At 40.7% G+C, this 14,866-nt stretch overlaps 1 protein-coding gene across 6 annotated transcripts in view; it reads left to right on the top strand.

Moving 5' to 3' along the window:
* jade2 (jade family PHD finger 2) overlaps positions 1-14,359 on the top strand; it is a 172,436-nt gene extending 158,077 nt beyond the window's left edge. For 5 of the 6 annotated variants that reach the window (XM_073067130.1, XM_073067131.1, XM_073067134.1 and 2 more), the window contains 2 exons: positions 440-568; positions 4,205-14,359. In XM_073067130.1, coding sequence (XP_072923231.1) covers positions 440-568; positions 4,205-5,145 — 1,070 coding nt within the window. In that variant the 3' untranslated portion in view covers positions 5,146-14,359. The remainder of the gene's footprint in view (positions 1-439; positions 569-4,204) is intronic. The other variant, XM_073067135.1, reaches the window with a different exon arrangement.
* The last annotated feature ends 507 nt before the right edge of the window (positions 14,360-14,866 follow it).

Raw genomic sequence — 14,866 nt, 5'->3', positions numbered from 1 at the left:
TTATTAGAGAATTTAGTTATAATCTTAACTAAAATAATTGAAAAATAATCCAATTTTTCTCCCATTAATTGTAGTCAGGAAAACAGATATACAATCTGACACTGGATTCCATATGGAATTGTCTGATAAGAAGTTTGTGAGACAGTCCATGGACTTCCCTGCTCTGGCTTCGCTCAGTCCTCTCTGCAGCAGCATGACGACGATCTTCAAGATAATTGCCGTTGTGATATTTAATGTTCCCTTGCTAAGTAACATGGCTCATAAGTGCTTCGGTGAGCTGTGCCACTTTGCTGTCTGGGATCTATTTTCCTGAGGTTATTTTACCCTGGATCTGACCCTGTAGCTTTCACGCAAGACCCTCATCCTCTCCATTAACGAGATACCACATCGATCCACGTCACCATATTTAGGAAACTCTCTGTTGGATTCTTTGTCCTAGGGTATTCTGGGAAGAAAACAAAAGGAAAACTGTGTGACCCAAAGGATCGTGGGAAGAACAGATCAAAGGGCAGCCAGGAGAAGAAAGGCAAGTTAACAAGTGAAACGCAATCCTTGCTGAAGCAGTTTGGTGAGTCATCTTATGTCTACTGACGTTTGTGAAAAAAACATCAGGAAGCTGTTGACAGTTCGTTGCCTTGTGTAACTGGGAGGCTGGCAACAAGGTCCTGAAAGGAGGGTGGAGTATTTTTGTTCCCAACTGGTTTCTTCACACATCAAGAGTATTGTTCTAAGCCAGATAAGCACCGCCCTCCTTTCTTCCCCAGGAAAAAAGATAAACAGATAACGTCTCAGCTGTCCTGGCAGTGAAAGAAAATGAAGTCGTCTGCTTGCTTTAAACTTGTGAATTTTCCTTCAACGCCTGAGGCAGTAATGACATGAGACCTTATCTGTGTTATCTGGTATTGGTACGTTCTCCTTGAATCAAGCTCGGAGAGAGAGCTTTACTAGACAGCAGCACAGCATTCCAGATCTCATCTTGCACATCACTGATGAGCAGGAGGCTGACGATAGAACAGCATTTATATTTCCAGTGGGCCGGAAGATGTAGCAGAGCAGAATCCCACTGCAGCTCTCTGAAGATAATCTCCCCAGAAGTGGGACCTCCCAGCTTTTTAACCAGGCCAGTTCTGCATTAAAGGTTTTTTTTCAAAAAAATGTAAAATCATTTCCTTTTAGCTTTGTCAGGGTTATACTTCATTGTGCTCAAGTTACTCAAGTGCAACCTCCTCCCCCCCCCCTCCCCGCAACACACCAATCCCATCACCCCACAGATAATGTGACCATTTTAATTTGGACCATTACAACTGCAGGGACTGAAATCGGTAAGTATAAGGGTCCCAGAGGTAAAAAAGGTCAATGTAGCCTCAGCAGTGTTGTAGGTGACATTAACTCAACGGATGTTTGTATATAATGCCTTCCAAACACAAATCATCTACTCTGTCATGAAAGACAGTTGATTGAAGTTAAAAAATTAGTGAGCTAAATCAAAGGTTGTTCAACATTTTTAAATAGAGGTACAGTATATGTACGTTATTAGCCGGGCACAAAGCAGGTTTAAGTCTTACATCGTTTGTAATTTCTGTAAATAATTTGGCAGGGTAAATAGCAGTTCCTCAAGAATGAGGGACAGGAGGCAGAGTATTTACATTCAAAAGAAGAAAGAGGCATTCCAGTCTTTATATTGGTGATAAATTTACTTCAGGAGATTATGGAAGGGATTGGAGAAGGGTCTGACACAGGTGCATTTGATTCCTAATCATAGACGAAATTCTTGCCAACACATGGGGCACTTTACTAAGGCAGGAAGAATGGACAAAGCCTAAGAAATGGATTTAATGGCAAGACCATAAGTTCATAATAAATGTCCCTTAGCTATTATAGAATAGCATCCTTCAGACCAGTAGCTTATACCTTGTTTGCTATCCACCAGTGAACTTACATACTGCTTGTTACTCTGCTGACACTTGGGCAGCAGTGACCCCTGCCAGTGTCCAGGGCTTCCTTCATTGTGTCAGCAGCTTCCTCTCGGTTTTCACTAATGTCAGTCACGCAAGTCCGGGGTGAAGACTCAGGAACACAGTCGCACTCAGGTGTAGAAGGATTCTTCGTTGCTGTTTCCCTAACAATTTGGTTTTACTAGTCAGGGTTGTTAGCCCCGAGCTGAACCCCCCCCCCCCCCACACAAACCAGGAGGAATCCAGCCACACCGCATAATTGGCATTCCAGAGTAAGGGCAAACTAGTCAGTTTGTTTCATCAGCCAGATGGGGAGAGGATGTTCAAAGTCATTTCACATAAGTTCTGCACAAATAGTATGGACCGTGATAGAGTAAAGTGAGAATTATTGAGGTGAAAGGAGCTTATATCATCCAGTTGTTGCTACCCAGTTACTCTCTGGGAAGTGCGGAGTGGCATATTCAGTCACGAATGTCAGATTACCAGTTTTAGTGCATTTGTTTTATCCCCTCTGGTTGGTATCTTGTCCAGCTGGCAGTACATGAAACCATTCCAGTGTAGAGACACACGCAAAATGCTGGTGGAATGCAGCAGGTCAGTCAGCATCTATAGGGAGAAGCGAAGCCCTGACTCTTCGTCAGGACTCGGCCCGAAACGTCGACAGCGCTTCTCCCTATAGATGCTGCCTGAACTGCTGCGTTCCACCAGCATTTTGCGTGTGTTGCTTGAATTTCCAGCATCTGCAGATTCCCTCGTGTTTGCCAGTGTAGTGGGCAGTGGCAGAGGGCAGCATCTGGCATTCAGCATTGGCAGCCCTGCAGACAGTTCGGCCAAGTCAGAGTTCCCTGCTTCAACTCACCCGGCACAGGCTTTGCTGCTGGCCGCAAGAACATGTGCTTGCTGCTAGGTTGGAGTGTAACACCACCACCCCCTCCCCGTCGCCACAAGTTCGTAGCAGGGGCACCTATCCAAACGACTGAGGAAATACCAACCAGTCTGGCATCTTATGCAACCCTAATGTCTTAACCACTTCCCGGGAGGAGAAAGCGGGCAGCGGGAAGGAAATAAGCTACAAACAGATATGCAGAATAGCAACTCCAGCCAAAGGGACCGGTAAAAATGAGATTTGCATAGAAGGGATTGTACTTTTGGAACCATTAAAGAAAATCATTTGTTGAAGTAGTTGCTGTGAGTTCACATGCCCACAATCTTATTCAAAGCACCAAAACATCTTCTGTTAGTAGATAGGAATTTGAAGATTCAAGCCAAGAAAAATAAGTGTTAGACAAATAATATTGTGTCCAGTGCTGAGTTTAAATGATGGGCAGGATTTAGCAGAAATTTTTCAATGCAGCAGCTAATAAACAAGGCTAATATTAATGGTTCTGCTATGAGCAGCTCTGACTATGTTACTGTGATTTTTAACCACAGAACCTCACCACGATTTTTTTCTGTCGTGGGTCAGTTAGGGTGCTGAGTGATACAAATGAAGGAAGACATCTTCCTTTTGTTGTCACCGATTCACTGGGACAACAGATGGATAAGTCGAAAAAGTGAGACGTTTTGCGAGCCACAGAGTACATAGTGCATGGAGTACTAAGTGCTGTGCTTGCTAGAGTTAAATATTCCAGTACACTTGATCTTTTGAAGAGTCCCCAAACATCTTGTTGGTAAAGACCCAAATCCTGTCTATCTCTTCCTCTGCCCAACAATGTCATTCTAAATTTACCACCATGATCCAAGTACAGGTGATCGGATATTCCATCTAGTTACACACTGGCTCTATTTGATGAGTTCCGGCCCTCCCCAAAATTGGTGCTTTCTGAAAAACAGACCTTCCAATTAAGTCCGAGCTTTTTGCTGAAAGGGGAAATTCCTTAGAGTTCTTACAGCATTCATTATTATTTTGTGTATGGTCCACAATACTTCCTGCAAACTCCATTAGGAGTCCAGCGCATGGCAGTCAAGACACACCAGATAAAGATAACAGGTTTCTTTTCTGAAAGAATGTTAATGAATCAGAAAGATTTTACAAAACAGTTGCCAGTTCAATGTTATCATACTGGTAGAGCCTCTTTTATTTTGCACCTACCTATTTAATGTCCACCTACAGAAAGGGGTGGAATGTGTGCTCCCGGGTCTGCAGTATATTCTAGTTTTCTGGTTAGAAGTCCACTCCAGTGATCTTCATTCCATTGTTGTTGACTTCAGCAATGAATGAAACTCAGGTTTTGCTTTTGTTTTTCCAGGTTTGTCAACTTCCATTTCATTGGATGGGGATCTTTTGCAGAATTGGCTGGCCCAGACTGTTCAAGCTAAGACAGAGAATATCTTGAGCCACTGGTCTTTCCACAGTGGTGCAGGAAATGAAGGAGTGGCGAGCTGTCTGTCGGATAAGCTGATGCACGACGAGCAGTCGTTGTTGAGCATGGGCTCAGTAAACAGTGCTCAGTCGCAACCCCCCGTCACGTTGGAAAAGGAGTCTAGGCACAAGGCAGGTGAAGAGAGTAAGTCTAAGCTGTTGAAGGATCGAGTAGGCATCGTTCACGCCAAGAACCAATGTAAGAAGCAACTGGACTACCCAGTTGATGGCACGTCCTGGCGTGCCAACCCCAGTGAACTTGCTGCACAGGGCATTTGCACAAATGGGCCCAAGGGACTGAGAGCAAAGGCCAATGGAAGCCACAAAAGAGCAAGTGAGGTGCGAAAGACCAGCAAAAAGCAGGCCTCGCATCACTCCAGTTCCAAGGCAGCTCCGCCCAGCACGTCGCCAGTAAGGAGTGCCACTGAAATTGGCGAAACATTGGATTATTTTGAATCTGCTTTTCCTAAACCCAGTTCTTCGGTTCAAGTGCCTAAAACATCCACAAACTCAAAGTCTTGGGTAACTTTCAAGATCCCAAAAACGCGAGAGGGCGGCAGAAAGTCACAAGTGCAAAAGCAGGACCTGGGGAACGGTTTCCAGCAGGCCAGCCCAGAACGAGAGAAAAAGCCCAAAGAGACAACGAAGGTGAAGTTGCTCTTCGACAACGAGACTGACGGTTACTTTTCTGACGCCGAGATGAGTGACTCAGACACAGAACCTGTGGCCGACAGGTCGCAAAGGCTTCAGCGACTGAGTTCAGAAAGCATGGTTGTACACCGAAAATGTGGCAGTGAGGTGGTCAGGAGGAGTATTCTGGCTTCCTAAAGCATCTAAACCAATCAGATAAAAAAAATAAGTCAGGTGGTTCGAATCCTTACTTCCTGCTCTCGCGCTCATTTCTGTTGATAATCTGACCTACAAAATGTCGGTCCTGCAAAACCCAGCTAAATGATTGAAATATCAGGGGATGAAACTTACTGATCAAAGTTTTATTGTAATGCCCCGACTCTGTTCTCCCCTCTCGATATTCAGTCCCATCGACTTCACTGGATCTAAATATTAGGAAGGGGGGGTGTGGACAGCTGGCCGATCAGAATTCTCCCGCTCCCATTGCCATTGCCTCTCTCTGCCCTACAGATTCCAGCCTAATCTCTGTATATGAAGTTTTAATCAGTCTGTTCCATAAAACTATATGTGACTCAACTTATAATAAACCAGGAAGCAGTCATGGTTATTAATTATAATACATAGCGTGTAGCTTGTGCCCTGATGATCTGATTTATAACTCGAGGGTTAGTCATGTAACTTCATATATGACATCATAACTCTCTCTGCTTCCTTCCTCCGTTGTTCTGCTTCTACCTGTTGCCGCCAGAGGAAAACTGTAAAAAGACAGCCTTAATTGAAAAGCAGGAGTGGAATACACACTATGTATTATAAAGCTAAATGGTTGAAAGCAGGTTCAAAGCCATGATTCAGTCTTTAAAAGAGATATTCTGTCATTCATAAGCCCTTCAACTGTTCGTCTCCTAGTCTGAGGCATTAATTTCTGCCTTATAACTCACCACCAGCTGTGTTATCCAACACATTTACTGAGTTTAATGTGGAATATAGAAACATCATCAAGAAGTAAAGGGCATTCATGGCTTTGTCCCACCTGGTGGCCTGTGACACACTGACACATCAGCAGTCAGGTGGGAAATGTTATGCACCTGTGATTCAGATTTTGAACAGAAAACTCCCGTTCAGTGATAGATTAAAGTGCAAGGAATGACTTGTAGGAAAATAAAGAAGATTTTTTTTTGTGGAGTTGATCTTCTAATAAAAATAAAGCACAACATGCACTTTTTAGAAGTCTGGCAGGTTGTTGAAAGCTGACTTCAGAGGCCATACAGGACTTGCCAAGCAAAAGGGAATTTTTTTTTTGTACTTTTTAGAAATGTAAAGAAGTAGCCAGATGATGCAAAGGAAACTTTGACAGTGTCTGTAATAATGTATACTGGAGTACATAAAGCAGTAACAATATTACCATATACTGTAGGTGTGCTCTACACAGTCACACAGTGTTTTAAGATGGGAAGCATTACGTGTTACGCAGTGTAGTGTGGTACAGTAAATCTGAATGTTATCCCCAGGAACACTTCCATAGGGTTTGAAGTTTCACCATAGGATATGGAGCTTCATGTGTTGAAAATTCTCCACTATTTTAACAAAAAAAGTTAACCTGATTATTTTAAAATGGCAAAGAAAATTCTGAGCAAGTTGCAGGAGCACCTTCACTTTGGTATCCCAATGCACAATTTCAAGGCTGTAGAGAATTTATATATGACACAACACACGCTCTGTACAGCACTGTCCTAACAGAATGGACAGAGCTGATATATTAACTCTGCACACTTGCATGAATTGAGGATGGAGTTGAAATAATTATGCCCCCCTTTTGCCCCACTCCTTGCCCATTGCCCTACTTGCTTTGGGCCCTTACAGGTTCTTACCTGAATTGACTGACAGGCTCAATGCTGTGAGCAGAATGGGATTCCGTAGCATCCGGAGGATTTCAGTGCACTTCAGAAGGACAAATCAGTGCGAGAGTCCACTGCACAGTCGAATCGTGTTTTTGCATATCTGGGAGGAGCTTTCTTGTTTCTCGGGGACTCAGGAGAAAAGTGGGCGCTGCTGTTGCCCCAAGCTTCCCTAAGTACAAAGGATAAACATAAATCCAAATCTCAATACTCCAGACAGTGTTGCTTAAACATTAACTGGCAGGGGCAGTCTCCATATGTATGCTGGTTACCTCGACCCCATTCATCCTTGCCCATCATCACTACCCTGTCAGGTTTTCTGGCACTGACTTGGGAAACAAGAACTTCAGCCTTGACCAAGTCTCCACTATTATCATTAACTTCATTTTTCTCCCTGGCCCTTTGCTCAATCTGAATTGCTCCTTGCACAAAGTTGCCTCTGCGTTCAATGTCTACACTCAATTTGAAGACTCACAAAGGGACTTCAGTTGGTCCCACATGCAGCCATCTGCCCACACCAAGACCAGAAGGATGCCAGGTTACTGGGAAACCTGTTAGCATGCGTTATCTGGGTGACTACATCCCAGGGAGTAGTTTACCTAAGCAAAACTGAAGCAGCTCGAAGGAATTGTCAGGTTTTGTTTCACTTGCCAGTCACCTTGAAATCCATTTCTTTCAGGTTGCATTAATTTTTTTTCTTATTTCTCATTAAATGTCAGCATGGGCTCATATCACTGTGTTTATATCACCAATCTTAAATTCTCAAGCTTAAGCCTTTTCAATGCATCCATCTCCCTTTACTTCACCACTAGCAGCAAAGCTATCAGCTGACTCTGCTATTCTTCAGATCTCTTTCCCTTGCATTGATTTGATCATACTTTGGATAAAGAGGCTAAGTTTTTCACATTAAATATAGATTTCATAAAGTTTGCTTTTATGGTAATAATTTTGACTGTTCTAACCCCTCAACCGTAATCAAGGATATTGTTTAAAGAAATAATCAAAGGCTTATTGGATACTCAAGAAAGAAATCTGTTCTCATTTTATTACAAGCCTAATGGTTACAAATTACTTTGAGCAACTTTTAATGTTCACTTCAAAACAAGATGGATGCACAATATGAATTCTGGCCCTTCATTTTTCTTAAGCATGCTAATTGTCAGGTATGTTCATAATGATGTGTTCTAACTGTTCCTTTATTTTCTTGGAATAAATGCCTTGCTTGGGCTTTTTTTGGCAAGGCATTCCTATTAATAATAGGAAGCCCTTAAAGAAAGAATTTCCTGATAATATCTGGGGCTTTCAGAAACTCACAGGACTTGCACCAATCCAAAGCTACAGCACTCCTAGTTAATGGGAAACCATTATGACTAAGCCCAAATCTTAAGGTGTGGTTTCTTGTGGGTTTTTCACACCAGCAACCATGTAGTACTGGCCACAAAGTAGAAGTGTACACATTATAAATAATTATGTTTTTTTTTAACTGAGTAATACATCAAAAGACTTTTAAATGCATAATATTACATCTGCCCTCCATACATTTTAATATTCTGGACCTTGTTAACTATTTTCTAATATATTCATAAGGGCAGCAAAACTACACTTTTTTCACGTTCATATTTACTGGCAGCAATAAATACTTGTAGACCAGATCTGCTGAAGCTTAGAACTGATCTGAGCTTCACAACACTGAAATTCTCTGCATTTTGAACAGTGTCCCATGTAATCCAGTCCTGCTGTACCAAGCTATGTAACCTGCCTAAGTGGTCTCGATCCTGCAACTGATTTTGAACATGTTGCTGCGAAACTTGCCATTTCAAATACCACTCAGAATTGGTGATGAATGCACTTAACCAATATGTTGACTAGAGCTGCTTTTCCTGCCTTGAAGTAAACTGTTGATAGGTGTTGACTACCTTGCATCGTCCCAGTTGCTGTCACCTAGGCTGGTGGAGTTCACCTCTGAGGCTGAGTTCTTCTTATAACTACCTGGGTGACTTTGTAAGTTGTTGTCAGCAGCAGCTTCCGTAAGACATAGGAGCAGATTTAGGCCATTTGGCCCACCAAGGATCTTAAGAAGGAAAGAGGTGAATGCCATGATTGAGTAGTTGTGTTGTTTAAGAGGTTTCTTGTCCGGAAAGGTGAAAATGCCAGCACTTTCCTAATCTACAAGGCATCAAAATTAAGTAGAGATGCAATAATGCTGCAGAGATTACTACAGGTCAAAGGCAGGAAGCCTCGTTCTCCCACTTTACCTTCTCTCTTGGCCTCCCATCCATTTGAGATGATTACTTAGTGTCATCAGTGTGATACTGACAAGACTATTAGTGTACTCATAAATTTATGTCTCTACCAAAGGAATGATAATTAATATGTCCAAGTATGATCATTTATATTGCTCATCTGAAGTTCCATCTTTTTCAGAGTTACATTGATGCTCTGTAACTCTGGGCGTTGCATTAGAGTGTGCACAGAACAGCGAATAAATGCAAGTCACATTTAAAGACAGAGCATGTTGAATCCTCCAGCATTTGGCCTGGGAATGTTGAATGTGTTCATTAAAATCAATATCCATGTCTGACTATATAGCATAACATTGTTGATAATAATGTCTTTACGTATGAGTATTTCATGAGGTTTTGCAGGAGTCAGATGATAAAATTAATTTTACATTGCAGTATGCTGCCTCACCATCTGGGCACAGTTTTAGAGTTTGCCAGTGCGAGTCATTGTCTTCAGTGAAGGACTGGGAAAAAAAATAGCTGCCTTTCAAAAAGGCTTTCGCTGTTTTAAAAATAAGTTTGACTGTTTTTCCACCACACCTCTGGGGTGTTACCTCAAATAAGTACTTTATTGTGGTTTAAAGAGGCAGCGATTTGGCTAGAAGGTGTGCTGTACCTCAGAGATTCGGGTATTGGAACTGGGTCCCCATGAATCTGATTGTGAGGGTTGTCACAGATTAATTCCTGAGTGATTGTTGTCCCTGAGTGGGAGCTCAGATGTAAATGAACACTTGCTTATGAGAAGGTTTGAAATCTTGATTCTGATATGTTACTTTTTTATGTTAGCAGCTGTGGCATTGTGAAACACATGATCATTTGGTATCAATAAACTAGACAAGCAAGATCTAAAGCTGTACATTTTTATGTTAAAAAAGATTAATTCAGGAGAAATGCAGTCGGGAGCATTGGTTTTCCCATAATAACAATTTGCGTCCTAAAATGGTTAGAACTGAAATCCTCATTAGACGGTTGAAAAAGTGCCACTACTGTGCTTTACAGCATACTGATTGCCTTGTGGTCTATCTGGTTTCTCACAGTTCTTTTGTAATGAATTAACTTTGGAGAATGGAAGGCATCTGTTACATTGGTCCATAGTTAGTTCATTTAAAATATAGAATGGATTTGATGCATCGGTGTTAGAAATATTGCACTAGAGTTTCCAAGCTTCCTTTCTGTGTCAGACTATAGAGATTTGGTCTTCCCACTTACCCTCGTTCCCCACACTAATTACAGACACTGGATAAAAAGTATTTAATAATTGCATCTTTCTGACATTACCATGTGTCATTAGGGGGCTCCATTTCCTCAATCTTCACCCACCCAAGTTAGAAAACCAAGTTATTAGATGAACCCAAACTCCTTTCACTGTGAGTGAGCATACAATTCCCTGTGCTTTCTACGTCAAGCCTCCCTGGATTAAATGTAATTTCCTCCCAGTTAAACTTTCAAATTATGTTAGAGGGGAGTCCATATTACTGATTTTCTTGGCCCTTAATCAACGTTTCTCATTCCCGGCCTGAGTCACTTCATCACCTGTAGCGATTGACCTTTCCAATCCCCGTCCTCTGAAACTGGCTGTCGCTCTGACTATTCTGAAACCAGTGGATTAACAATCACTTTGTTCTCCTTGACACTCGTGTACTGAAGAATGACAATAAATAGTCTTGAAGAACACTTGGATGCACACTCCAAACCAAAATGGGGAGAAAGCACAGTGCCTGTATTCTGGAAAATTCGGATTCTATGTGAACTCCTGTGAAGCACATGTTTGGCAGTGTTTAATTACCAACAGCATTACCCTGGAATTTTACACCCACAAAACACAAAAATTTAATAATATGATTTAAATCATTCAAATTGAAACTTAAACTGTTTATTCACATAGTTTATAGTTCTGACCTACCAGTGAACTTTGTTTCCATTTAATTCCCATTTATTCTAGCTTCCCAGCTAATTAATAATTTACACCTCAAATTAAAATCTATTTAATGATAAGATCAAGTTAAAATTCTAGTCAAGTTGATACTTCAGGTGTGGTCTAAATGGTCTATGTATTGAGGTTCATATCTTCATTTTTTACCTAGTCTGAAGAGGCAAGAGAATGGAACAGTTGCACGTATTTGCAGGCACACATCCAAATTCACTGAGGAAATGAAAGTGGAGGTATATGCAGTTACTGAAGCAATCAAGTAAGGAAGAATTCATTTGGTCACTGAACGAATAAAGGTAGCAGATGCTGTCCTTTAGAATTCCTATCCCCAAGTTCTAAAAATGCAGAGATCCAGTTCATGGTACCATGAATAATTTTGGAGAAAATAATCCTTACAATTTATCTGGTGTAAAAATACTTTCAAGATGCTTTCTTCCAAATTTTTGATTTATCAAAACGGCTTCTGATTGAAGTTATTATAGATTACAAAACCATATTACAAATTAAGTAATCTTGATGACCCGGGCAATGTTCTCATAAGTACTGTGAAGCATCACGAGTATCATTTTAATTCCAGGATAATTATTTGATCACAATGTGAAATAAAATTGTCATATATAGAGAGCATTAACTGCAAAAATGCAAGTCAGTATACTAAATAAAAGGAATGACTGTATAAAGGTAGAAAAAAAATCCAAACTTGAACTTTTGGAAAGCAAAGCGAGTGTTATGGACTTAAACAAGAAAGCCTTTATCCAGATTAAACAGTATCAGCTATGGTAAGAGGGAGAATGGGAACAGGTTTACTGCCAGGACAGGAAACTATACCAGTGCATGGCATGGTTATGGTTGGTGGTAGGAAATGGGAGAAAACAAATGTCTGAAGACACAGATTCCTGTGACCTGGAGCTTGTATTTGAATTGAGTTTAGGTTAATGATTCCTTCTTGCCTGTGAGGATCCAAATGAAATCAGCAAAGAGAGACTCAACTGAAAATGCACAAAGGAAAAGTAACCCTAATTGGGTACTAAATTTGCAATCTTCTTGTTAGTCCTGTACACTGCTGAGATGAGAAGTGGAAAATGTAGCTGCTTGTGATGAGCTTTGGGCTTGATGAAGGGAGCGAACTCTATTTGGCATATAATTTATCCTGGCAGTGGCTAAATTGTCAAAATTGTATTTTTTTAGAATTGCATCAGTCACTGGGGAAAAAAACACCGAATATTTTCTTTCCCTGGATGTGATACCATCAAAATCAAAAAAAAATTTGTTGTTCTGAATTGCTCTGAAACAAAGATGTTCCTGAATAGTATTTTACCCAAACACCAGTAAATGTGATGTCCTGTATCCTGGTACACCTGTTAGATTTCTTGTGGGTTTCCCTGTAGTGGCATGCCAATCCTCTCTTCATCTTTACCATATGCAGCAGAGAGACTTGAAGCTTTTGTTGTAGGCATTGAGAGGGAATTTTATATGTGATGAGTGCAATAAGAGTCCCTGTAGTCTGCAACATGAAAGTAAGTTGGGAAATAAATTGTATATCCAGAATTTAATGGGTATGTGTGTGTGATCTAATCTAATTGAGAGGTTCCAGTAGTGTGTGTGTGTGTGGGATTTAGTTGTGAGGTTCAGGCTGTTTGTGTGGGATCTAATGAAGAGGTTCAGGTAGTGTGTGTGTGATTGAGATGTTCCGGTAGTTGTGTTGGGGTTGGGGGGATCTAATTGTGAGGTTCAGGCTGTTTGAGATCTAATTGAGAGGTTCAGGTAGTGTATATGTGTATGTGTGTACACACACACACACAGTGACAGACAGGAATCAGATTCCGGGATTCCTTTTGGTTTATGAGTAGTTACTAAGATCCGGGAGTTAATTGACAAGCTTGAGCAATGTACCACCGTCTCCTGATACTGGGTAGGTTTTAGCCTTGAAGTTGCACCCCATCTGTTACTTTCCAGTGATTTACACTGTTATCCTTTTGGATTAATTTATTTTTGAGCAGGCATTGCCTGCTGATGGACCATTGATGTCAGGCGGTGTTCACAACTCATTGTATCACTGCCTTTTTATTGCAAAATTACCTACAACACTGAAGTTCCGATACCAATCTGATAAGCATGGAAAGGAAAGGATACAAGAAAGTTCAGCTCACATCTCGATTGTGGTTGATACCATTTCCCAGTTACAGAATGCAAAGACTAGTTCACGAGATTATTGATTTGGAGCCTATTTGAATGGTCAACTCTCTACAAACATACTGAAGAAACTGATAACATTACGAGTTTCATGAGGAAAATTCTGATCCTTGAATGGAGTCAGATTTAGTCTCTAGATTATTTGTGCTTGCCATATTCATGTAAGGACGTATAGATTTGGTAATGTAAACAGAGAAGTAAGCATTAAAATAAATTCATATTCGGGTTTTGTTAGACTGTAGCAACAGTATGTACCATAGGCTCTCCAAATCTTATTGAACACTGCCTTCTACCGATGCTTGTTTCAATGTGCTTGAGTAGTTACAATATATCCACATGCTGTTCGCTGATACTGTACTCCAATTCTAGACCATACTGCCTGCTGAGTAGTTTCTTCCATCATATGTACTCATTACAGAAATTGCAAAAGAAAAAAGGAATCTTGTCTGTTGTCCGAGTTAAGCTGCTGTCTGCGCTGTATGTCAAAATATTAAAACTCCGTGCGAGGTCTTGACAGGCACACATTTATGGCAAGTGGGAGGCCGCGTGTGTCTTTTGTTTCAAGGAAAAGTGATGTGCCATTTGTTAATAATAAAGAGAATAATGGAGAAGATATATATAAAGAAGAAATGCTATTTTAAATTATTTTTGGCTTTTTTTTTGCAATATTTATTTTCTTGTATTAGAGTACTTATAAATCCTTTGTAGAGAAGAAATGTATTTTCCATTAGTGCAAAAGAAATCGTATAAACTGCAGACCTATTAATCTTTTGTACATTTTCCATGTCAGCAACCTTTAAAGCAATATGATGTACCAGAAGTTGTGTACTTTGTGTAATTGCCTTGCTGTTGGTGTCAACTTGGAATCGCTAAATCCTCTAATTGTTTCTATTTGGATCTCAATTGGAGTAAAGTTGCACTTAAGAGTCCTACAAGAGAGAGAACCTCTACAGAGAGGCAGACTTATTTTGTACAAAGAGAGAAAAGGAGACTGTAAGGAGCGGGACCCTGTTCACAAAGAGAAAGAAATAGCTGATTCTCGAGTTTGATAAATTGGCATTTGTCAGTTCATTGGCAGCATACAATCAATAAAGCAGTGTTTTACAAGTAAATGGCAGTCTTTTGTCTCTTTTTCCATCAATTCCTTAATCTTTTTTTCAAAGCCTCCAAATTAATCCAGAGTCCAATTTCCAAGAAGTTCTTCAGCCGTGAGATAAGATATTGAGTAGTGACCTTTGCAAGTTCAACCCTGGCTCCAAGGAGCACTCATAAATGCAGTCTCCAGCAAGGGTCAATGATTAAAATGAATCAACCCGTCATGACTCACAGTATGTGGTGACCTGATACCAAGATTTGGGGAGAGAACTGGAATAAATAATGTAATAGTTATAGATGGTGATTGAACCTTTGTGATGCAATATTTCATGATGTCTTCACCTGTAACTTCCACTTGAAGTGGAGGACAAAGAGACAGAACTAGGCCATTTAACCCTCCCAACTCGGTGTCTTGTGAATGGTGGCAAGGCATTATGAGGTGAGTCCCTTCCTTTCAGTTTTTCAGTATTTGCTATTCACTGTATATTTGGTAGAGAATGTTAATGAAGGAGCGGGGAATCACT

Source organism: Hemitrygon akajei, chromosome 15 (assembly GCF_048418815.1).
Source record: "Hemitrygon akajei chromosome 15, sHemAka1.3, whole genome shotgun sequence".
In the NCBI taxonomy this organism is placed as follows: Eukaryota; Metazoa; Chordata; class Chondrichthyes; order Myliobatiformes; family Dasyatidae; genus Hemitrygon; species Hemitrygon akajei.
This window is presented reverse-complemented; position numbering and strand designations above follow the sequence as displayed.